This window comes from Lolium perenne, chromosome 3, assembly GCF_019359855.2.
Source record: "Lolium perenne isolate Kyuss_39 chromosome 3, Kyuss_2.0, whole genome shotgun sequence".
Lineage (NCBI taxonomy): Eukaryota > Viridiplantae > Streptophyta > Magnoliopsida > Poales > Poaceae > Lolium > Lolium perenne.
Genome location: NC_067246.2, coordinates 108,523,719 through 108,550,223, shown reverse-complemented (window position 1 = coordinate 108,550,223; position 26,505 = coordinate 108,523,719). Strand labels below are relative to the sequence as shown.

The 26,505-nt window shown below is 47.0% G+C and overlaps 1 protein-coding gene across 1 annotated transcript; it reads left to right on the top strand.

Moving 5' to 3' along the window:
• Positions 1–5,941: 5,941 nt before the first annotated feature.
• LOC127342124 (uncharacterized) lies at positions 5,942–11,728 on the top strand. Its single transcript, XM_051368061.1, has 3 exons — positions 5,942–7,333; positions 11,229–11,325; positions 11,441–11,728. The coding sequence occupies exons 1-2, from the start codon at positions 6,013–6,015 to the stop codon at positions 11,294–11,296; spliced, it is 1,389 nt and encodes a 462-aa protein (XP_051224021.1). The 5' UTR covers positions 5,942–6,012; the 3' UTR covers positions 11,297–11,325; positions 11,441–11,728.
• Positions 11,729–26,505: the final 14,777 nt, after the last annotated feature.

The window sequence follows — 26,505 nt, the reverse complement described above, 5'->3', positions numbered from 1 at the left end:
CTGGCGCGTCTTCTGTGTCGCGCCCGGGCAGGAGTCACCGCTTCTAGGCGTCCGGTTGAGGTCGGGAACCGGAGCCCCGGTCAACTTCACCGGCGGTAGGCCGGAGGCGAACCGCGACGCCGCGTGGCCCTGCAAGGGAGCGGGAGTTCCAGGGCGCAGCTGGGAACTTACCGAGCTGACCGAAGAGGCAGGATGAGCGACGCCGGTGATCCCCTCTCTCTTGACGAGCATGTAGCCCTCCGCTAAGGTCGGATGGAGGGCCACTTGCGCGACGCCGGCTTTGATCTGCATCTGCCAGGCCTGGTGGTTGGCGGCCGCGGCAGTCTTGATCTTCTGGTTCTTCCGCCGCCCGTGACGCTTCGCGGCCTCCACGATTTTCTCCTCCGCGGAAAGCACCTTCTTTGCCGCCTTCGGCTTTGCCTCCCGGCCGCCGCCGGTGGCGGCCCGCTTTGCTTCCGCCGAAGCTGCAGCCTCCATCCTGGCTATGGTCGTGGCTACGGGGGAGTGTGGGAGGCGGCGGGTGCTAGGGTTTGCTACGCATCCATGGCGGTAGCTGCGGCGGCGAGGACGTCCATCGCTTCTGGACTGCTCGCGCCGGTCTAGTTTGCAATTCGCGTGGGGGAATGGCCAGTTGCGGGAATAATATCGGCCTCCAGCCACTGACGCGCGGGTCCTACGTCTTTTTCGGCGGACACATTCTGCGGCCGCCGAGCGTCCGCGGAGACGCAAACCTGACGCATATTTGGGCCAGGTTTGCGTCTCCGCGGACGGCCCGGTCACTTTGCGTCGCCCCGCTGGAACCGGCCCCAGACACATTTCCGGTCACGGCGGATGAAAACGGTCGCTCAGCGACCGTTTGCGTCTCGCCGCTGGAGATGCCCTAATATGAAATGGAGGGGCCACATCTATGCATATGAGTACACCATGCGTAACAGACAGTCAAACAAAACGATTCAATAAGTGTTTGGAACTATAGCTTAGGTGTGATGTCCATGAAGTGGTTTGCATGGTTGCCTCCCCCTAAATACTAGCATATCAGTCTGTCTCTAGGACGCACTCTGTTTGAAGTAGTATATGGAAACAAACCGAGACACTAGAGCATTGTACCAACAGCTGATTGCCAGTCACCTGATCTAGAGGTTTGGCTCCACAATCGCTCTTTCTTGTTGGAGTGTTCGCAAACAACGGTTGCATGTTCAATGCCGTATGAAGTCTGAAGCTGATTATAACATATCTGAGTGAGAATTTGCAAGGGGGGGATATGGTATATGTAAAGTTATAGCCCTACTTACAACAATCTGTCCAGACATGCAACAACCTTAAGCTCTCTCTCCGTTACTTCAGTCTATACAAGATTCTGGCCTGAGTTCGCGTTCTTGCCTATCGTCTAGAGCTTCTTTTCTCAAGCAAGATCCATCCTGTCGTCCGTGTGTCCTTGCTGAAGCTACATGTTCCACCAACATCTATGGTGTGTGATAATGCTGCTCTCGCTGCCATGTTCTCTGTGTCGTCTTCTTCATCTTCTTCAACGGCATGAGGGGATGCTGGTACTCAAGGGGAGGAAATTGTCATGACTGAACATCCTAAGGCGTGGAAGAGGTTTTTTTTATTTTATTTTAGATAATGGCCCCGAAGAGTTGCATCCCTATTAGGCCTTGGGCCATGTAAGAGCAGGTCTAACAGGCCCCTTATTTCTATGCCCCGTATAACGCGAGTTTTTCGCCCCGTATCCCAAAAGTGCGTCTTGCTGAACCATTTCGTCTAGCAGACCCCGTATTTCGCCCTGTATTTTTAAAAATTAAAACCCCGGGAAAATTAAACCATAGTTCATCTTCATTGATCATACATTGGATCATACATATACATAGCGATCTACTCGATCCTAGCTACTCGAGGATGATGAATGGCACGAAAGGCTCCCTGGCGGCAGCCTCCTCCTCTGCCCTGGCGGCAGCCTCCTTCGCCTCCATCTCCGCCACGGCGGCGATGGCCGCCGCCTCCTCCTCTGCCTCCGCCCGAGCTTTCTCGGCGGCATCCGCCTCGGATTCGGCCACCGCACGCCGGTAGGCCGCGTCCTCCTCCGCCGCCTCCGCGTCCTCCTCCGCCGCCTCCTCTTCCTCCTCGCCGCCTCCGCTTCCACCGCCGCTGGTGCTGCCGATGGTCGCCCTCCATGCCGCCTTCGCCGCGCGGTCGCGCTGCCACTGGGCGCGCCACTTCTCGAAGGCTTCACCGCTCATCGGCTTGAGCGGCGGGTCTTGCCGATACCACCGCCCACCCGCGGCGTACTCCCGGAGCGGATCCGGCACGTACAGCGCGCCGGCGTACCGGCACGCCGCACGGCGGCTCCCCGCGGCGGAAAGCTTGCACTTCAGCCGCCAGGCTTCCTCCACGGTGTCCGGCGAGCGGGATCGCTTCGATCCGCTCGCCGGAGAGGCTCTACTATGGCGGCGGCGGTCCATGCAGGTGGCGGCGGGTGGAATGCGGCGCGGGGGAGCGACTAATTGCTCGCCGGAGCAGGAGGAGGAGGCGGCGGCGCACGGCGGAGCTAGGGTTGCGAGTGAGGGGTTAACCCCTCACTCGCACCTGCGCCCGGTATAAGAGCAGGTCTAACAGGCCCCTTATTTCTATGCCCCGTATAACGCGAGTTTTTCGCCCCGTATCCCAAAAGTGCGTCTTGCTGAACCATTTCGTCTAGCAGACCCCGTATTTCGCCCTGTATTTTTAAAAATTAAAACCCCGGGAAAATTAAACCATAGTTCATCTTCATTGATCATACATTGGATCATACATATACATAGCGATCTACTCGATCCTAGCTACTCGAGGATGATGAATGGCACGAAAGGCTCCCTGGCGGCAGCCTCCTCCTCTGCCCTGGCGGCAGCCTCCTCCTCTGCCCTGGCGGCAGCCTCCTTCGCCTCCATCTCCGCCACGGCGGCGATGGCCGCCGCCTCCTCCTCTGCCTCCGCCCGAGCTTTCTCGGCGGCATCCGCCTCGGATTCGGCCACCGCACGCCGGTAGGCCGCGTCCTCCTCCGCCGCCTCCGCGTCCTCCTCCGCCGCCTCCTCTTCCTCCTCGCCGCCTCCGCTTCCACCGCCGCTGGTGCTGCCGATGGTCGCCCTCCATGCCGCCTTCGCCGCGCGGTCGCGCTGCCACTGGGCGTGCCACTTCTCGAAGGCTTCGCCGCTCATCGGCTTGAGCGGCGGGTCTTGCCGGTACCACCGCCCACCCGCGGCGTACTCCCGGAGCGGATCCGGCACGTACAGCGCGCCGGCGTACCGGCACGCCGCACGGCGGCTCCCCGCGGCGGAAAGCTTGCACTTCAGCCGCCAGGCTTCCTCCACGGTGTCCGGCGAGCGGATCGCTCTACTATGGCGGCGGCGGTCCATGCAGGTGGCGGCGGGTGGAATGCGGCGCGGGGGAGCGACTAATTGCTCGCCGGAGCAGGAGGAGGAGGCGGCGGCGCACGGCGGAGCTAGGGTTGCGAGTGAGGGGTTAACCCCTCACTCGCACCTGCGCCCGGTATAAGAGCAGGTCTAACAGGCCCCTTATTTCTATGCCCCGTATAACGCGAGTTTTTCGCCCCGTATCCCAAAAGTGCGTCTTGCTGAACCATTTCGTCTAGCAGACCCCATATTTCGCCCTGTATTTTTAAAAATTAAAACCCCGGGAAAATTAAACCATAGTTCATCTTCATTGATCATACATTGGATCATACATATACATAGCGATCTACTCGATCCTAGCTACTCGAGGATGATGAATGGCACGAAAGGCTCCCTGGCGGCAGCCTCCTCCTCTGCCCTGGCGGCAGCCTCCTTCGCCTCCATCTCCGCCACGGCGGCGATGGCCGCCGCCTCCTCCTCTGCCTCCGCCCGAGCTTTCTCGGCGGCATCCGCCTCGGATTCGGCCACCGCACGCCGGTAGGCCGCGTCCTCCTCCGCCGCCTCCGCGTCCTCCTCCGCCGCCTCCTCTTCCTCCTCGCCGCCTCCGCTTCCACCGCCGCTGGTGCTGCCGATGGTCGCCCTCCATGCCGCCTTCGCCGCGCGGTCGCGCTGCCACTGGGCGTGCCACTTCTCGAAGGCTTCGCCGCTCATCGGCTTGAGCGGCGGGTCTTGCCGGTACCACCGCCCACCCGCGGCATACTCCCGGAGCGGATCCGGCACGTACAGCGCGCCGGCGTACCGGCACGCCGCACAGCGGCTCCCCGCGGCGGAAAGCTTGCACTTCAGCCGCCAGGCTTCCTCCACGGTGTCCGGCGAGCGGGATCGCTTCGATCCGCTCGCCGGAGAGGCTCTACTACGGCGGCGGCGGTCCATGCAGGTGGCGGCGGGTGGAATGCGGCGCGGGGGAGCGACTAATTGCTCGCCGGAGCAGGAGGAGGAGGCGGCGGCGCACGGCGGAGCTAGGGTTGCGAGTGAGGGGTTAACCCCTCACTCGCACCTGTGCCCGGTATAAGTAGGGGGCGGAGGGGCCGATTTCCTGGGCCCCGTATTCCGCCGAAACGGGGCGGCCCGAATACGGGGCCTGCTAGACGGCCCAAACCGCGCCTGCCCCGTATCTCGCCGGAATTTTACGGGGTGGGCGGGTTATAAGGGGCCTGTTAGACATGCTCTAAGTAGGGGGCGGAGGGGCCGATTTCCTGGGCCCCGTATTCCGCCGAAACGGGGCGGCCCGAATACGGGGTCTGCTAGACGGCCCAAACCGCGCCTGCTCCGTATCTCGCCGGAATTTTACGGGGTGGGCGGGTTATAAGGGGCCTGTTAGACATGCTCTAAGTGCAGTCATGACAGGGTGATGATAAGAGGCAGGGTCACCATTGTACACGTTATCCAAGAACACTAATCCTCATGCTCATTCTTGATCACTAACCTCAGTTTCCCTCTCAAATCCCCTTCCTAGGCACTTAGCCACACAGGATAGTGACATGGCGCTACATTTGGAAATACGAAATATTGCGCAAAGAATAACGAAGATCCCCATCCTGATGCAGATCTCATCACTCGATCAGCAGATATCACTGAGCTTACCCATAGAAGAAGAAAGCAAATTCAGATTAAAAAACAATTCAACGAGCTAGCACTGTCAAACCTTCACAATAACTTGATCACGGATAAGAGATAACATAACGATAGATTAACTTTCACCAAAATCCCTTTAGTTCTGAGCCAAGATGGTGAATTGACCATAACCATAAAATGTTAAGACAAGAACTACTAACGTCTGAACTTAAACAGTGACAAGACAAAACAAAGCAGAACGTTTCAGCCATGTCTTTTGGTTAAGGTCGATAAAGACGCCATTGCCACCTGATCGCGCATTACTTCCCCTAGTTAAGAAGTTAACCCCAGCTAGTGCCATGCATTCCTATTTTCGTCTCACAGACGGAGTTGCTGCAGCTCGTAATTGACTTTGAGAATAATTTTTTGAAGATTTTGATCTTTGGTTCATATTTTCTGATTTTATTTATTTTATTATGAACACTTGAATTTGGCTCTAATTGTATAATTCAAATTCCAATTTTGGATTATCTTACTTCCTCCGATCCATATTACTTGCAACTAAAACGGATGTATCAACAATTAAAATTTGTCTAGATACATCTATATTAGTTTCAAGTAATATGAATCGGAGAGAGTATTAGTTTTAAGTGATAAAATTGTATGCGACCTTTTATTTGAGATGGGTACCTATCGTTTGAGAATCTGAGATAGTTGTGTGAATATATGAATCAAAGGCCTAAGTTTTGATATAATTTTAATTTTAATTAAAGTTTGACTAAGTCAAACCTCAATTTTGAATTCAAATAGAAATGTGTTAAAGTGGATTTTCAAATTGTAAGGCACACTGTGCCGCGTACTGACTCACGTCACGTGCCAACCGTTGTGCTGCTTCGCTCGGTAACGCAAGGGCCTGCACAAAAGCAGCTTTCAGCTCAGGCTGGTCCTCGTCTTGTCTTGTGCACCACCAATCTGCCACCGTCGCTCCGCACGGCAAGGACAGAGTCCAAGCATGGCGCCGCCGCCGTCGTGGATCATCCTGGGCAACGTGGCGCGGGTGTCGGGCACGGACGCCGGCGCGGACGACCTCCCGCCCGGCGCCGACCTCGCCCTCGCGCTCGCCGTCCCGCCGCGCGTCACCCTGCTCACCGTGCCCCAGCGAGTCTCGCCCGACCCGGACCAGTACCCCATGGTCCTCTCCCTCGACCCCTCCGGCCTCATCCTCCTCTCCACGCCGCCTCCTTCGTCGCCGCGCCCCGACGTCCAGAGCCTTTCCTCCTTGTCTGCCTCGAGCTCCGACGACTCCGACGGCGAGGAGGTCACGCTCAACATCACCGACATCGCGCCGCGCAATCCCCCTCCCTCCTCGCCCCGGGTCTCCGACGGCGAGGACGAGGACGACTACGCGGTCACGCTCAACATCACCGACATCCCGCCCAACGGCTACTACGTCTGCAACCCCTCCTCCGCCACCGCCACCGCCACCGCCACCCGCCTCCCCGACTACGGCCGCGGCTTCCTCGACGACCGCTGCGCGGGCCTCATCGCCTCCCCGTCGAGCCCCACCCACTACATGGTCGTCGAGCTGCAGCCGCTCAACGGCAGCGACGAGGCCACCCTGCTCCGCTTCTCGTCCGCCACCGGCGAGTGGGAGGAGAAGGACGTGGCGTACCCCCCGTCGGGCGGGCTCTGGTGCAGCGACGCCGTGGTCGCCGCCGGCGGGAGGCTCTGCTGGGTGGACCTCTCCTGGGGCGTCCTCTCCTGCGACCCCTTCGCGGACGAGCCGGTCCTCGACTTCGGCGAGTTCCCCCAGGGCGGCAGGCTCCGGGACGGCCTCGGCTGCCTCCACTGCGCCGACAGGGAGCTCAGCACGCGCCGCTGCGCGCAGGTGAGCGCTGGCCGGTTCCGCCTGGTGGAGCTCTCCTGCGGTGACCACGGCTCTCGGCGCAGGGCCGTCGCGTTCCGGCCTTGGATGAGGCTCCGGCAGAGCCTGTCCCGGAGCCACCGGAAGGCGCCTCGGATCGTCATGTGGACGCTGGCCGATTCGGACGCCGGGGAGTGGAAGGTGGAGCACAGGGTGAACTTCGCGGACATCTGGGCGGACGAGAGCTACAAGGAGACCGGCCTGCCCAAGAAAGCACCCGTGCTCGCGCTCGTCCACCCCAACAACCCGGATGTCGTCTACTTCTTCCTCGGCAAGCACCTCTTCGGCGTCGATCTGCGCGCCAGGAAGGTGGTGGAGTGTGAGGTCTACAAGCTGGTCGGACCGGGAAGGAAAGATGTCTCCTCCGCCTGCGTCCGCGCATGGGAGCTGCCGGCAGTGCTTCGTGCAGGTACCATAATAATCCACATGCTCTCCGCTGTAGTTGCTTAATTTGATGGTGTTGGTCATATGATTCAGAACACTGCTAAGGACTTCCTCCATTTCGCGTCTGTTATGCACTGATCGCGTATGTGCCTATACCTCAAACACGCTGTTCTGGTAGCTAGGGCCCCTACGATCATCTGACCCTGACGCCTATATGAACTGTGAAATGTTTTACATTATGCATATCCTATGGCTGTAACTGTAACCGCACATACATGATAAAATTTTATCTCTAACGTTAGTTAAATTGTTCATCATACTACTCATGTCTGCCCTTGTCTTAAGAAGAGGCGATTGTTCCCTATAAAATTAGAGATTTTGTACAGTAAGAAACTAACATTCTTCAGTAGATATTCTTTCAGGGGTTCTACGAATGCTATTGTGTTAATTTGTACAGCTCAAGTGCTAGCCATCAAAATTTACAGTGTTTTTTACATGTTCATTCCACCATTTAGGCAGATATAGTAGAATGTATTCAGAACACTGTTAATGACTTTCTCCATTTGGTGTCGATACGTCAATTATGCATCGGTCGCGCATATGGCTATACCTCAAGCTGTTCTGGTTGTTAAGATCCTACTATTATCTGATCCTGATGCCTATATGGACTGTGAACTAGTTACATTATGAATGTCCCATGGTTGTAACTGTAACACCACATACTATTGTCTCCTCAGAATTTTATGTTGCATTGTCAAAATTCTATGGTAGCGATAATTAAATTGTTCATCCTCATACTCATATCTGGACTTGTCTTAAGAAGAGGATGTAGTTCCTAAAAAAATAGAGATGTGGTACAATAAGCAACTACATTCTTCTGTACAAGTTCCTACCAATGCGTGTGTGTAAATCAGCACAGCTCCAGTGCGTCAGAAATTGCACAGTTTTTAGATTTATAGGTCACCTTTTATGCATATTTAGTTGAATTTATTGTAGACAACTAAACTACGCATGTGTCCGTAAACTTGATGCGAGGGTTAGATTTATAGGCTTGCATTGCCTGGAAAAACAAAGTTGCTCATCTGCAACACTGCAACATAAGAATGTCTGAATTTGAGGGTGAATTCCAGTATAATATAGATGTAAATTGATTCCTGTTCCTGTAGTCTGTGGTTGGGAGTGGTACTGACATAAGCTGGCAATTACTGAAGCTTTCCAATTAGGATAGTATTGAGCGTTTTCCTTCATAGTTTTATAAGTTTGTTCTAAATTAATTTCTGAACTACTCCATTTCAGCATGATGGTATAGCTCTATAGAGTACTTCCACTTCACAGTTGCTACTTTCATGAATACCTTCAGAAGTTTTCCTAAAATAGCTATTGAAGGAAATTGATCTTTTTTTGAAACTTGGGCTCCAAAAGTCCACTAAATTAAAAAGGGAAAAGTGTGAGAGTGCAGGTGCGCAGAGCGCACCCTCACACTTTTTCACTTTCTCTTTTTTATATCTCTCAAAATATTGCATATTTTGATTTGATTTTTTTGTAAGTCACTAAAAAATAACAAATGGAATGGGACAAAAATAGTTCGGAATTTTTTTGTGCAATTTCAAATTTCGAATAATTTAAAATTAAAAAAAATTCTTGAAATATATATATACATAATAAAATAAAAAATCCAAAATATTTTTCCCACGTTCCAATTGTTATGTTTAAGTGATCTACAATTTTTTTTATTCAAACAATGTGTGGTGTGAGAGATACAAAAATGAGAAATTGTTTGAGAGGGGAACAAAAAGAATTTGCACGAATCTTGATGCAGTATACATGGTATGGATACGGGTGCTCACCAAGCACCTGCTCCAAAAGTCCACTAAATTAAAAATCAAGAAACAATAAGTTGATGAAGGAAATTGATCTAAACTGAACTTGCTGCGTGCTCTTGAAGACATCAAGACATTAACTGATCCTCATATACGTCTCTAGCCTTGTCTTCAGAAGAGGGTTTAGTTCCATTCCTTCAGTAGATATATTTTTATACGAAACCTACCAGCGCTAAGATGTTAACTTTTTAATTAATACACCAGCTCTAGTGGTAGCCATTCCATCAGGTGATTTGTTGTAATATGGATGTGGAATTTTAGTCTAGATAGTGGATATGGATGTGCACTTTGTACCTATGGTGGCAAGTACTGAACTGCTTGAATTTAGGATAGTGTTTGATTAAAATGCGACAATGTATTTTCAATGTATATCCAGTAACTCCAGTGTAGCTACTTCAAATAGTTGAGGGAAGATACTCGTAGTTGATTTCTCCAAAAAAAAATAGAGAGATGCTAATGACTTTGTCAATTTCACGGTGATAAGTTAGTTATTGCACTGATCGCGTATGCTGCGCATGTCTAATCCTGATGTCTATATGGACTGTGAAATAGCTACATTATGCATATTCCATCCATGTTAACCCAAGATACTGCTGTCTCCTGAGAGTTTTATGGACATGATAAAATTCTGCCGTAAGGATAGTCAAATTGTTCATCCTCATACTCATGTATGGCCGCGTCGTAGAAAAGAGGCTATAATAACCTAAAAAATAGAGATGCTGTACAGTAAGCAACTACATTTGTCAGTAGACTCTTCTTATAGGGATCCTACCAATGCTAATGTGGTAATCAGTACAGCTCCAGTGCTTATCCAATTTGCACAGTATTTTAGACATTTAATTCACCATAATTAGTAGTAGAAATTGTTGTAGTGGACAATGTGTGTGTGTCGTTTGTAAACTTGTTGCAAGGATTAGATTTATAAACTTACATTACCTGAAAAAACAACTTCACTCATGTACAATATAAGAATGTCTGAATTATGATGGCGAATTGCAGTGTGATATGGATATGAATTGGTTTCTGATTCTGTAGTCTATGGGTGGCAGTTATACTGCCATAAAAGAATTTCTCCAGTTAGGATAGTATTGAACATTTATCTTGATAATTTTATAAGTACATTTCTAAATAATATTTCTAAAGTGTTCCCATTTAGTATAGTGTTATAGCTAGTTATTCCAACTGTCTATAATGCTATAAGCTCTATATAGTACGAGTACTACTTCACAGTTGCCTCTTTCATGAATTTCCTTAAGAAGGTTTCCTAAAATAAGTACTGAAAGTAATTGACCTAACTGAACTTGGTCCATGTTTCTGAAGATCTTAATTGATCCTCATATTCATAACTGGTCTTGTCTTAAAAAGACGCTGTAGTGTCATTAACCTACGAGCGGTAAGGTGTTAATTAATTAGTATAGCAGCTCCAGTTGTAGCTATTTCATCAACTGAACTGTTCGAATTTAGGACAGTGTTTGACTAAATCGCGACAATGTATCTTCGAAGTTATATAAGTATGTGCATTTTAGAAGAGTGTATATAGCTAGGCGTTATCCAGTAGCTAGGTACTTCATCTAGTTGAGTGAAGATACTCTTAGTTGATTCCTAAAAAAAAGGATGGTCTTAGTTATTGTGCAGTCTATGCATATTTCAAAATTGAGAGTGTCATCTGGGCATCCATGAAAAAAGTGTTTTGCTTATGTTTATATTTCTCTCTTTGAAGTAGGGGTATAGATAAGCAGATATCATGCATGGTTTCTGTGTTATGTTATTCAATTTAAGTAACACAAGAAAGTTGCATGCCCGATAAACTTATCAGTAAAAAAAGTACTGTATATATAGTATCATGTTGTTGGAGGTAAATATCTTTGGAAGCAAATAATCAAAAGATATGTAATGTATCAAACTGCTAGTTCCTTTCAGCTAACATTCCTTAATGCCTGCAGCGAAATCATACTGGTGGACTAGATTGTGTGCTATCATTTATGAGTACTAGATTGTATGCTTTGACTTATTAAAACACGTTGTGTTTGAACTTTGAAGGTGTTCCTAGTGAGAATGGCAGTTGTGTGAATGAAGACTCTTCTGCTGTGCTAGCTAATCATAGCTGATGAGATGTATGGCGGCCTTGTCTTACCAGGTGAGGTTAACCACACTCTGATTTGCATCGCCCAGTTGTCCAGACTCCAGAGTATTGTCTTGCATTATTACTGCAATCCTACAGCTTGTAACAGTCATCTTCAAATTTGGTTCAGGTAGAGGACGGAGCACATCAAGTTATTTCAGTCTGCAAGGTGGACAGGATCAATTAATTAACAACCTCTAGACTTCGTATTATGCTCAAAATGTTTATTCCATGTTTTTGACTGCCATAATGTGGTATGTCGCAGACTTCACTACTTCAGGTGTACGTGTGTAACGAACTAACGATCAGCAGGGTTATCACTTACTCCCTAAGAATTATCTTGGAGTTGGTAGACATTCTGCTTATTTTGTGGAGAGAAGACATTTAGCCTATTTTCTTATGAAAAGAATTCTTCTGATTTTGTGTACAATGTTAAGTTTTCATGCACTAGCTAACGAAACCAAAGTTTCGAATGGGATGACTCAAGAGGCTTATATATACGTGACTCAAGGGGACAAAACCAATTTTTAATAAATTGTGAAAGTCAACTCAAGACCTCGTGATATGATACTTTGTTAAGTTTCACGCATTAGCCAACACAATCAAAATTTTAAACTAATGCAAAGAGCTAGGCAATCCACGTAGATTATAATAGACAACACATTCTGCTTATTAGTTCACTGCTATGTGCAATGTTCTTATCAACATTTGAATATGCGGACAATTTTCTCAAATATTTAACCCACGAATAAACAAGTACTCCCTCCGGACCGATTTAATCGAAGCGCCGACAATTTCGCAAAAACACCCCTACCTTGTTTTACTCCGTACCTGACCATCCCCGTCGTCACGACCCCAAACCTACCGCTCCAAAGAGCCACTCTCGGTCCCGTCACCGTCCCCGTCGCCATCACCGCGTCGCCGCCGCTCCACTTATGCTCCTCCTCGCCGCTTTCTCCCCACGCGTCACCGCAGCTCCACTTCTGCTCCTCCTCGCCGCCTTCTCCACACGCGTCGCCGCCGTTCCCTTCTCCTCGGCGCATTTTCACTACTTGCGCATGACGGAAGACGCGGCGGAACCCTGGCGCTCGCCGGGGCGAAAGTCTCGCCGACGGCTCCATCTGCAGCCGATCCGTCCCGTGCTCTCGCCGACCGGGGCTTCCCCGCGTTCTGGGAGCCGCTTCGATCCCTTGGAGGAGTCGTAGGTGGACGAGGAGATCACGGTGGCGGAGGAGGTGTCTTGGAGGGGACTAGACGATGAACCGCGGGTTCTGCCGATCGTCCATGAAGAGGATCAAGGCAGGGGAGCGCTGCTGGAGGATTTCTGGGCCAAGATCGGTTATCCAACCGCGGCGGCTCGGACTTGGGAGCGGGGCTCAGGACCGCCGGCGGCGATGGTTTCGCCAAGAGCAAGGTCGGAGTCGCCGCCGCGTGTGGAGAGTTTGAAGACTCCAGGCAGGCCGCTCTCAACCTCGCCGCCGGGTTTGAGGATACCCAGGCAGCCGGTGCGGCTCAAGGCATGGAAGGGTCCCCTTCCATCTAAGAGGATCACGCCACTGGCGATCTTCAGGGACTTCTTCGTCAACGCCAAGGCGGGAGCGAGACGGGAGGTTGTGGAGGTGGAGGGTGCAGGGGTTGATGCGGTGGCGATGGCCGGCAGCTCTCCCTCGCCGGTGTTAGAGGCGGCGGCTCCCATTCGGCTGCGGTTTGAACCGGCGAAGGCGGGATCGCCCGATGCTGGGCCTCAGCCGCGTTGGGCCGGTTTTGGCCGGGCTCTGATGGGCTTGCAGCATGCGGTGCGGCGCAGGGTTCTTCACCCAGTGATTACGCTGCATGCAATCACAAGTCCGATCACGTTCCTCTCCACCGCGGAAGCTCTCGACGCCGCCGCCCCTCCGCTCGAGCCGCCAGATCCTCGTCGCCCCCTTTCGTCATCGCCACCATCCTCGTGGGGAGCTCCCTTCACGCGTTCTTTCGTGGACGTGGTCTCCAGGGGAGCCTCGGCCGCCACCATGGTCGGGCCAACCGGCCCCGTGCCGCCAGGTCAACCTTAGATACCGCTGGCGCCGCCTCCTGTGCAGGCGGTGGACGCGCCGGGGGTCAGCTCAGGGCAGTACCAAGGACCCCCGGGGTTTCAAGGGTGGTCGGCAGGCGCCCTCATGCCGCCGGAACCAGCTGCACCACCACGGCCACAAGCGGGATTTTGCCCTCCGCCGCGTATGCCGGCCCCCACCACAGTTTATGCCGCAACAACCGCAGTATCCGCATTATCCAGGGAAATTTTTCCAGTACCCTCAACATATGCAGCAGCCTATGGTGCAACAGCCGATGCAGCAGGTGGTACAAAATCCGCCAGCGCAACCTGGTCAGGTAAAGAAGAGGATAAAGAAGAAACCAGCCGCTGCGGGGGGAGCGTTGGGAGGAGGGGTTGCAGTACCGCCGACCGCTCTGCAGGGGATGGCGCAGCCCGTTCCGGTGCCTGCGGGTCTATCGGTCACGGTGAACGCGATGGAGTCTGCCCCTATACCGGCACAGTTGCCCACAGCTGCGCCCGTCGCTGTTGCACCTGTCGCAAAGCCGAAGAAGGTGGGCTGGTGTTGGAAGTGTGCGGTCAATACTCATGCTACGAAGGACTGCAAGGTGTTACATTACTCTTTAGTGTGTGATTCTGGGGCGCATCCGACAATCCGGTGCCCTATTTTGAAGACACCGAAGCCCATAAGCTTTTTCGTTGGTTGCGGTAATGATGCTACTCTTGACCTTCAGATTCCAGACTCAGTATATAAGGCACAGTTGATTCCCTCTGGAGCACCTACAACTTTGGTACAGGTGTCAGGGGTGGGGACTGTCACAGCGACATATGTTCAGAGTCTCATGGCTCGCATGTGTCCTGGGAATCCGACATGGAAGTGGGAGGCGGTGGCTCATGGTACTAATGCTTTTCTGATTGGGATCTCTACAGCTGAGGATTTGATGAGGATTGATGGTATGCAGATGAGTGTGCCTAAGATAAATGCATAGGCCATAGTCTCTTCTTGGGCACATCAAGATGTTATACCTGAGTTTGTTATGGAGCCAGTGTGGGTGCATGTCGACGGTGTACCAGACTCTGTGCGTCACTTCTTGGGTCTTTGGGTTGTAGGTACTTTGATCGGTTCTACTCTTGATGTGGACTTGTACACGCTTCGGAGTCAGGGGATCGTTCGGATTCAGGTGGCTCTGAGATACTTATCTGCTTTGGAGAAAGACAGGTCCGAGGGCAAACCACCAGGCTTAGAGGTGATGGCTCGTCTGCACCTTAATGGTTACAGGTTTCGGTTTCGGCGTGAGGCACCTGGGTATAAGCCGGATCCTCGGTTTCGGCCTTCCTTCTTGAAGGGAGATGATGATGAGGAGGAGTCTCATGGTTTTGAGGATGAGAGACTGGATGATTCTGCGGCGGATGTTGCATCGGAGACATCACATATGGAGGTTGATGGTCATGCTCCTATGCACTCTTCTGGCGCAGCTGCGGCACCGGTTACTCAGGTGGCTCTGACCCCGTTTAACCACTCGCCGATGACAGACAGGGGACAGGAGATTGTGGCTCGCGCCAAAGCGGTGTCGCCTCATATGGTTGCCACCCCACCTCGTACATCTCGCGCGTCTTCACCGTCTCGGGTTCGGTCTTTTATGCAGGGGAGGACTCACCCTTCTTCTTCGCCCGCGTCATCGCCGCAACCGCTGTGCAGCGCTCCAGCTGTACCCACTTCGTCTTCTACTACAACACAGACGGTGGAGGTGCAGCTGACGATGCCTTCTCCTTCGACGTCCGTGACGGCGTCCTCGGGGCAGCAGCAGCTAGCCACAGGGGCTAGCGGGGCAGCAGTAGCCAGTCGGGGTGCCTTCGGCGGCGCAGCCCGCCTTGGTTGACCCGCGTCCACAAGCTGGCCCTGGGGGCAGCGACGAGCGGACGAGGAGCAGCCTCTACGAGCTGCCCCTGGGCGCATCGAGGTATGGACGGAGGCGCAGCCTACACGAGCTTCCCCTTGGCGCAGCGAGGACCGGAGGGAGGCGCATGCGGCCACGGCGCAACAGCCTCCTCAGGCGGAGGAGCAGGCCGGGCTGGGGAGGAGTCCTAGCCGGCCATCTTCCTCACCTCCTTCGCCTAGGGGGGCAGCAGCGTGATGACCCACAAGTATAGGGGGTGTATCGTAGTATTTTTGATAAGTAAGAATGTCGATCTCAACGAGGAGCAGAAGGTGTTGACAAGCAGTTTCGATGAAGGATTCACTGTAAATGCTCACAGACAAGTATTCAGGGGGTTTTGATGTAGAAGATGAATAAAGTACTAGTAAGTAAAGTGCGAGAGTAACAATTGCAGCGAGTGGCCCAATCCTTTTTAGCACAAAGGACAAGCCGGTTTGTTTACTTATAATGACCAAACGTTCTTGAGGACACACGGGATTTTAGTCTAGTGCTTTCGCTACATATGGCTAATTAATCTTCATTGTTTTGATAAGTGTTGTGTGGGTGAACCTATGCTAATGCACCGCCCTTCCTAGGACTAATACATACTTGTGATTATACCCTTTGCAAGCATCCGCAACTACAAGAAAGTAATTAAGATAAATCTAACCACAGCCATAAATTCTGAGATCATGCTATCCCTCCTACATCGATATACCAACGGGGGTTCAGATTTCTGTCACTCCGGCAACCCCGCAATTGGCAAACGAGTACAAGATGTATTCCCCTAGGCCCATAAAGGTGAAGTATCATGTAGTCGACGTTCACATGACACCACTAGAAGAATAACACCACAACTTAAATATCATAACATTGAATATTACTCAACCATACTTCACTACTAACATTTAGACTTCACCCATGTCCTCAAGAACTAAACGAACTACTCACGAGACATCATATGGAACATGATCAGAGGTGATATGATGATGAATAACAATCTGAACATAAACCTTGGTTCAATGGTTTCACTCAATAGCATCAATAACAAGTAGAAATCAATACCGGGAGAGTTTCCCCTATCAAACAATCAAGATTCAACCCAAATCGTTACAGCGGTGACGATGTGCAGCGGTGGAGACGGCGGTGATGATGGTGGAGATTATGACGATGGTGATGGAGATGATGTCCAGCTCGATGACGGTGACGATGGCGTCGATTTCCCCCTCCGGGAGGGAATTTCCCCGACGGATCTCAGCATGCCGGAGAGCTCTTTTCTCTCTGGTGTTCTCCGCCCCGCAGAGGCGGCTGTGACTCTTCGCGACTATCCCCCTGGAGCTTAGGTTTTCGGGACGAAGAAATACGCGAAGGAGAGGAGGCCAGAGGGGGCTGTGGGCCCCCTCCCCACAAGGCGGCGCGGCCAGGCCTTGGCCCGCGCCGGCCTGTGAGGTGGGCCCATGGCGGCCCTCCTTGGCTCCCCCTTCTGGCTCCCTTCGTCTTCTGGAAAAATGTAATATCCCAGGTAATGGGGTTACAAAAATAGAGGAAACAGATGTGTGCATTGCATTCATGCATAGAAAATCTGGGGAATTTTCGCGCTATAAAGTAAAACAGTCACAGTAACTGAAGTTTCACTTGACCTTGGTGGAATTGAAGTAGCTCATCAAGTCAAGCGCTATAAACCTCAATGTGACTTTGTTTAAAACCTTTTTTTGGGTAGAGATGATTTGATCTAAGGGGTTAGATCAAATGGAACTAATAATCAACACAACAACACTTTACTCAATGATCAATTGCTTGATCTTATAAAAGATTATAATATGGTAATCCTTACCATAACATATGAACATACATCTATTTGGAAATCAAGTAACAATAAATGGAGAAACCATTCTTCACTTATCTTTTCCATGTCTTAAACTAATCCTTGATCCTACCAGGAACCTCATGGTATTCATTCTACTTTAGTCTTGGAAACATAACAAGGAGATCAACTCTAGAAATACATATCTTTCTCTATTCCATATTATTATACATCAAACCTAGAGAGGTGAGAGTCATATTTCATTTAGGGAAGCAATAACAAACCTAGAGGCAAACCTTGGATATAAATATCCATGTGATCACAACATCATCTTCAAGAGGAAACCTAGGATATTATTCAAGACCTTCCCTAGAGAGAGAACCCATTTATGTTAACCATAGATATTGGTGACTACATCATTATCTTTGGAGAATAACCTTAGGTTAGAATTGAAGTCCTTCCCAAATGAGAGAGAGCATTCATATCGCTTTACCTAATTAAGAATCAAGGACAATTCTTGAACTAAAGTATTAGGACCTAAACCATTTCACTTTGAAATGATGGGATAACCTAATATCAAATGGAACAAGACTATATCCATGAATTGGTGAAGTAAAGTAGAGACTAACTCAACTAAGTCATCTAGGTAAAGACTTAACCTTTCATACATAATGAGATATTAGGAATACACCATAAACCCTAGAATATCCTATTCCTATATGAAAGAGCTCAACCTATGGTGTTATACTCAAGATAGTTGAGGCAACACCTAAATCCAAGGGAGAGATCTATTCAAATATCCCAATGGTTAAACCAACATTTCCTGAGAGAACTCTAAGTAATATCTCATGCATTCTCCTGGGATATAAACTAATGAGGCAACCATAGTAGTGCCATTCAAGAAGGTAAATCAGAAGTACTATACCTTAGTTGATCAAGACAATGCTTGATCATAGAAGTGAGAAAACTATTTAATGAGAGATACCTTAGGAAGCCAAACCTTGATCATTATAAATTGAGTAATGATCATAAACCCTAAGAACTTGAGGTAAAGATATTAAGAACAAGTTGATCATGCCTAAACCATGATCATGCCCTTGAGATATGTGAGGATAAGTTAAACCCTAATAGGATAAGTAGATATCATTCACCACATGAAATTATAGGAAGATCACTAGTAATCAAATCCAGGCTTATATCCCAACCTTAACTTGTGGACCACATGGTGATCATAAGTAGAGTTCTACCACATCTGCATTCCACTTATCCTTCACTTCAGAACCACAAGAAAGCCTTAGAGTAAAACCCCATACTTAATATGGTGAGAAACCATACATCCATATGACCAAAGTTAACTATCAAAAAGAACTATAACCAATGTAGTTATTTCAATGATTAATTGGGGATAATAATAGAAGTTAATTTGAAGAAGGTAAAACTAGTTCTCAATATCTTAGTAACTAGAGGAGAACATAAAATGTTAAGTAATCAACCACCTTATCATGGTTAGGGGAGATTAAACCCTAGCACATGCAATATGGTGTCATTTCATCTCTATAACCTAGAATTATATCTCAACTTTAGTATATGTATCACTATGGTGATCATAAAATAAAACTAGGCCCTAATTGAGATTCAAACCAATTGCCATTAGGTGAATATGATGAGAACCCTAGAATTGTTCACTAATTAAAGATTATGCTTAAATATGAAACTTAAGAATAACCTAGTGCTAAACCATATGATTAAACCCATGGTGGTGATCAACCACTTATCTTAATAACCAAGACCAAACCATGATGAGAGTAGTACCTACTCTAGGTATTCTAAGGTGTTACTAAACCACAATATTAATACTAAACTTGGGAGGAGTTCAAGCAGAGTTTCCAATTCATTAGCACATAAAATCATGCCACTACATCACTTTCTTATTTGAAGTCCATAAATCAGTATTACCTTGAGATTATTTCTTACAAGATGAAACCAAATAAAACAAGATATGTCACTAAGTAAGAAAACTACCAATTGGAAAACATTTTGAATATTCCCAAAGATAATATTCAAATTCATGTCCATAGGGGTATTGAAATTCAAATACCAATAATAATAATTAAACCAATGTTATGGTGCCATATTAAATTTGCAAATACACCACTCAAGACCTTGCAGTATCTTGGGCTAATCCTTGTATTGTCCAAATAAGAAATACCTGCAAATAGAAGAGCATTCAAAATTGAATTAAAAACAGAATTCAAAAACAGAAAATAAGAATAAAAAGAAAACAGAGAAAAAAAATGGAGAAGAAGCTCACCTGGCCGCACAGCCCACTGCGCAGACCGTGGCACAGCCCAGAAGCAGCCCAAGACGAGCCCAGCAAGCACAGCCCATACCCCTTCGTCTAAATATCTCGGGACGAAGTCGTCCTCATCCCTTCTTCCCGCATGATGGACAGCACGAAGGCATGCTTCCCTTCTCCTCGTCGGTGGCGGCCTCTCCTCGCCCGGAGGTGTGACGAGGCACCCTCCCGAGTCGTATAAAACCTAAACGATGAACCCTAGCTCGAGTTCTTTCTCTCTCTGCTCTAATTCCATTCTAATCGAAACCCTGGACCTCACCGGTGATCTTAATCGCCGGCGATGGAGGCCTTCCCGAGCCGAGCTGAGCACACCAGCGTGACCGCCACCCTCGACATGCCCATCCTGCACAAGGAATCGAGCCAGAGTGCCCCGGAGCATCTCCATCGAGCTCGCCCTCTCCGACGGCCGGAGCCGTCGATTCCGATGATCTGGAGCTTCTCCGACCCTGCCGTCACCTCCTTCGTAACCACGGTGAGCCACTGGTTCGCTAGAGCTCCCCAGTTTTCCCTATCGAGCCCCGTAGAGCGCCCACACCGTTAATTCCTGTCCGCCGCCGCTCGGCCTTGCCGCCGGCAAGGTTCCGGCGACCATTAGTGGGCGGCTCCGCCACTATTTCGTTCAGCATACCGCCCTGGTTCGAGCCAGCACGCGCGAGCATCCGCGGGATCTCTCTGGCATCGCCGCCGTTCTCCACTGTGGCCGGCGGTGAACTCTCTGGCTGAGTCAAAGATTTTGACTCAGTCAGAGCTGCGTGGCAGGTGACGTGGAACTAGCCCCACCAGTTAGTGACTGCGTGGGTAAACTAGCTGGGTAGGTTTAGTATTTCATTTTCGTTTTATTTCAAAATTCAATAATACCTGCAACTTCAAATAATTGTAGAAAATTCATAAAAGCTCAGAAAAATACAAATGACATATCAAAATTCTTATAAAAGAAAAATCTATCCATTAAAAATATAAAATGAAATTTATATTTATAATAGAAATTCAAATATTTAATACTTGTTATTTAAGCCTTATTTATTAATTCTAAATACAATTAAAATTCAATAATTAAGAAAACTTTCCAAATTAAATAAAAACCAGTAAATAAATAAAGGAAACATTAAAACTAATTTTCTTTATGTGTTAATTTGTTAAATCCTTATTATAAGGATTTAAACTATGATTACTACTTACCCTAATTATTAATTATTTAAAAATAGTAAAAAAACCAAATTGAATATTATTTTATTTTGAAGTTATTAATAACTTCAACTTTATTAATGAAGTTATTAACTTGTGAACTAAATAGTAATTATGCAACCCTAATTCCATATGGTAGAAAACTAGGAACTCATCATTTCATGTGTAATCCTAAAACCCTAATGCCATTTAGACCCTAGTTCCATTAGTACATGTGAACCCTCAATTGTCCTAAACCTAAAACCTTAGGTTAGAAAATGTGATCATGGTACCTTCTTTCAAATCATAGAACCATAGTAGCAACTAAATACTTGTCTAGGCCACATAAAATGTAGAAGACCTATCACTAATAAGATGGATATCCCATGTGTTCATCTTATCAAACCTAGATGATCAAATAGGACCAACCCTAATTCCTATCTTCGGATACATGATGTCTACGTTCCCCCTCCTTTCCTGTAGACAGTGTTGGGCCTCCAAGAGCAGAGGTTTGTAGAACAGCAGCAAGTTTTCCCTTAAGTGGATCACCCAAGGTTTATCGAACTCAGGGAGGAAGAGGTCAAAGATATCCCTCTCATGCAACCCTGCAACCACAAAGCAAGAAGTCTCTTGTGTCCCCAACACACCTAATAGGTGCACTAGTTCGGCGAAGAGATAGTGAAATACAGGTGGTATGAATATATATGAGCAGTAGCAACGGTGCCAGAAAATAGTTTGATGGTGTGTAGTTGATGGTGGTAGAATTGCAGCAGTAGTAACGCAGTAAAACAGTAAACAAGCAGCGGTGATAGCAGTATTTAGGAACAAGGCCTAGGGATTACACTTTCACTAGTGGACACTCTCAACATTGATCACATAACAGAACAGATAAATGCATACTCTACACGTTTGTTGGATGATGAACGCATTGCGTAGGATTACACGAACCCTCAATGCCGGAGTTAACAAGCTCCACAATTTGTTCATATTTAGTAACCTTATAGTGTAAGATAGATCAACAGACTAAACCAAGTACTAACATAGCATGCACACTATCGCCTTCATGCATATGTAGGAGGAATAGATCACATCAATACCATCATAGTAATAATTAACTCCACAATCTACAAGAGATCATGATCATAGCCTACGACAAGAACCACACGGTGCACACACTAATCACCTTTACACACGTGCAGGAGGAATAGAACTACTTTAATAACATCACTAGAGTAGCACATAGATAAATTGTGATACAAAACTCATATGAATCTCAATCATGTAAAGCAGCTCATGAGATTATTGTATTGAGGTACATGGGAGAGAGATGAACCACATAGCTACAGCGAAGCCCTCAGCCTCAGGGGTGAATTACTCCCTCCTCATCATGGGGGCAGCGCTGGCGGCGAAGATGGCGGTGTAGACGGCGGTGGAGATGGCTCCGGGTTCTATTCCCCGTCCGGCAGGGTGCCGGAACAGAGAGTTCTGTCCCCCGAATTGGAGTTTCGCAATGGCGGCGGCGCCCCTGGAGTCTTTCTGGAGTTTCGTCAATTGGTCCCGAGGTTTTAGGTCACGACGGCTTAAATAGGCGAAGAATCAGAGTCGGAGGGGGCCTGGGCTGCCCACACTATAGGGGGGCGTGCCCCCCCTTGGGCCGCGCCACCCTAGGGTGTGGGGCCCCCCTGGCACTCCTCCGACTCTCCTTCGGTGTTCTGGAGCCTTCCGGGAAAAATAGGAGGTTTGGCGTTGATTTCGTCCAATTCCGAGAATATTGCCCGAACAGCCTTTCGGAACCAAAAACAGCAGAAACAGAGAATGGCCTCTCGGCACCTCGTCAATAGGTTAGTTCCGGAAAACGCATAAAAATGATATAAAGTGTGAACAAAACATGTTGGTATTGTCATAAAACAAGCATGGAACATCAGAAATTATAGATACGTTGGAGACGTATCAGCATCCCCAAGCTTAGTTCCTACTCGTCCTCGAGTAGGTAAACGATAAAAGATAATTTCTGAGGTGACATGCTACCAACATAATCTTAATCATACCATTGTAAAGCATATGAGATGAATGCAGCGATTCGAAACAATGTAAATGCAATGAGTAAACAATTGAATCATATAGCAAAGACTTTTCATGAATAGTACTTTCGAGACAAGCATCAACAAGTCTTGCATAAGAGTTACTCATAAAGCAATAAATTCTTAGTAAAGGTATTGAAGCAACACAATGGAAGATTAAGTTTCAGCGGTTGCTTTCAACTTGTAACATGTATATCTCATAGATAGTTGTCAATGCAGAGCAATATAACAAATGCAATAAGCAAGTATGTAAGAATCAATGCACAGTTCACACAAATGTTTGCTTCTTGAGGTGGAGAGAAATAGGTGAACTGACTCAACAATAAAAGTAAAAGAATGGTCCTTCAAAGAGGAAAGCATCGATTGCTATATTTGTGCTAGAGCTTTGGTTTTGAAAACATATAGAGAGCATAAAAAGTAAAGTTTTGAGAGGTGTTTGTTGTTGTCAACGAATGGTAATGGGTACACTAACTACCTCGCCAACCGGACTTCCAAGAGCGGCTCCCATGAATTATTTTATTTTTGGGTGGCACTCCTTCCAACCTTTCTTTCACAAACCATGGCTAACCGAATCCTCGGGTGCCTGCCAACAATCTCATACCATGAAGGAGTGCCTTTTTATTTTAGTTTTATTATGATGATGACACTCCTCCCAACCTTTGCTTACACAAGCCATGGCTAACCGAATCCTTCGGGTGCCGTCCAACAATCACATACCATGGAGGAGTGTCTATTTTTGTTAATTAATTTGGGACTGGGAATCCCATTGCCAGCTCTTTTTGCAAAATTATTGGATAAGCGGATGTGCCACTAGTCCATATGAGAGTCCGTCAAAAGTAAATGACAAGGTTGAAAGCTAAACACCACATACTTCCTCATGAGCTATAAAACATTGACACAAATCAGAGGTGATAAATTTTGAATTGTTTAAAGGTAGCACTCAAGCAATTTACTTTGGAATGGTGGAAAATACCATGTAGTAGGTAGGTATGGTGGACACAAATGGCATAGTGTTGTTTGGCTCAAGGATTTGGATGCATGAGAAGTATTCCCTCTCGATACAAGGTTTAGGCTAGCAAGGTTGTTTGAAGCAAACACAAGCACGAACTAGTACAGCAAAACTCACATAAAAGACATATTACAAGCATTATAAGACTATACATCGTCTTCCTTGTTGTTCAAACACTTCACTAGAAAATATCTAGACTCTAGAGAAACCACTCATGCAAACCAAATTTTAACAAGCTCTATGTATTTCTTCACTAATAGGTGCAAAGCATATGATGCAAGAGCTTAAACAAGAGCACAACAATTGCCAAGTATCACATTACCCAAGACATTATAGCAATTACTACATGTAGCATTTTCCAATTCCAACCATATAACAATTAACGAAGCAGTTTCAACCTTCGTCATGAATATTATGAGCTAAGAACACATGTGTTCATACGAACCAGCGGAGCGTGTCTCTCTCCCACACAAACATTTATTCAAACAAAAACAAAAACAAGAAACATACAGACACTCCAAGTAAAGCACATAAGATGTGACCGAATAAAAATATAGTTTCAAGAGAAGGAACCTGATAATTTGTCGATGAAGAAGGGGATGCCTTGGGCATCCCCAAGCTTAGATGCTTGAGTCTTCTTGATATATGCAGGGGTGAACCACCGGGGCATCCCCAAGCTTAGAGCTTTCACTCTTCTTGATCATAGTATATCATCCTCCTCTCTTGACCCTTGAAAACTTCCTTCACACCAAACTTCTCATAAACTTCATTAGAGGTGTTAGTACATAATCAAAAACTCACATGTTCAGAGGTGACACAATCATTCTTAACACTTCTGGACATTGCTCAAAGCTACTGGAGTTTAATGGAACGAAGAAATCCATCCCACATAGCAAAAGAGGCAATGCGAAATAAAAGGCAGAATCTGTCAAAACAGAACAGTCCGTAAAGACGAATTTCTAATAAATACTTCCGTTGCTCAGATCAGAAAACTCAAAACTAATGAAAGTTGCGTACATATCTGAGGAACACGCACGTAAATTGGCATATTTTTCTGATTTTTCTACAGAGAGAAAATCCCAGATTCGTGACAGATAGAAATCTGTTTCTGTGCAGAAATCCAAATCTAGTATCAACCTTCGATTAGAGGCTTCACTTGGCACAACAAAACACAAAACTAAGATAAGGAGAGGTTGCTACAGTAGTAAACAACTTCCAAGACACAAATATAAAACAAAGTACTGTAGCAAAATAACACATGGGTTATCTCCCAATAAGTTCTTTCTTTATAGCCATTAAGATGGGCTCAGCAGTTTTAATAATCCATTCGTGGGAAATAGTATTTGAAGCAAAAGAGAGCTTCAAGAGGCAAATTCAAAACAAATTTAAGTCTAACATGCTTCCTATGAAGAGGAATCTTGTACACAAATGAATTCATGAAGAACAAAGTGACAAGCATAAGAGGATAAAACACGAGTAACTTCAAGATTCTCAACATAAAGAGGGGAAACTTAATATTATTAAGATGCATATAACCATATTTCCCTCTCTCATAATAACTTTCAGTAGCATCATTGATGAAATCCACAATATACCCATCACTTAAAACATTCTTATCATGGTTCATATGCATAGAAGTATCATTAAATTTGGCATAAGAAGAGTTATTCTCATTAATAGTAATTGGAGCAAGATTATTATCCAGAATTTGAACATGGTAAACAAGTTGCCTATTAAGGGGATTGTTTTTGGTAATCCAATCATGACTATGACAAGTTTCATAAGTATAATTAGAACCTATATCATAGCATTCTTTATAATAATCATTAGAGACCGGAGGCACATTGTCATCATTTTCAGAATTAATTTCCCAGAGATTTGCAATATCAAAAGTAGTGTGCTCATTCAAATCATGATTGCTAATGTATGTAAAGGGCATAGGAAGATCATCATATTCAGATTCATTATCACAATAATCATTAGGAGCAACATACTTACGGTTACCTAGCGTTATCTCATTCACGCGGGGATACGCCGTTACCTCTTTCTTTTTATTCTCCTTCTTCTTCTTCTTCTTCTTCTTCTTTCCCTTCTTCTTCTTCTTCTCTTCCTTCTCCTCGTTCCCTTCTTCAGGAGGAAGAGGCTTGAAGGATGGCTTGTCCGCATAACCTGATTTACTTTCAGAAACAATAGAAGAAACTTGGGAGGATCCCTCCTTTTGATTAATTAGTTGAAAACACACAGCGGTCCTATCATATTTTGGCAAGGTGTCATCTTCTAAAATATTTTGTATGTAAGTATTTGTATGGCTATTATCAATGCAATAAGAAAAACACCCATGCAGGACATCATCAATATCAAGATCACTCATATGTAACAAAGAGATTTTTCTTGATAGTTCTTCACACCCCAAAAATAAAGTAAGTTCATCATGCTGATTAGGAGAAATTTCATCATCACAATACAAATTTGCAGCACTCATTGGGTTCAAATTATCATTGGAGGAGCATTGAAAATTAAAATGACCCACTTCATGGCAAACTTCACAAATAAAAGGATAGAGGGCACAAACTTTTTTACCAAGATCATCTAGAGCCCTAAACCACTTTCTAGTTTTTTCATTAGCATGATGGATACAATATTCATCTTTGATTTGATTAATTCCACATGGTCTATGTATTCCACAAAAATTAACATGCTTATAGGAAATAGCACTCTTAGGAGTTTGAGCATGCTTATGGCAATAATTAACAACAATTTCATTCTTCATGCAAGCCTCTTTAAAAGGTTCATGATACTTATCAAAATTCTTCTTAGGCAGTTCAAAATGAGA

What these genes read in the sequence shown, in the direction of transcription:
- LOC127342124 (XM_051368061.1), top strand. Translation starts at nt 6,013, where the DNA reads ATGGCGCCGCCGCCGTCGTGGATCATCCTGGGCAACGTGGCGCGGGTG. An exon ending in GCCGGCAGTGCTTCGTGCAG is followed by an intron (nt 7,334 to 11,228) that starts GTACCATAATAA and finishes TGAACTTTGAAG; the next exon opens with GTGTTCCTAGTGAGAATGGC.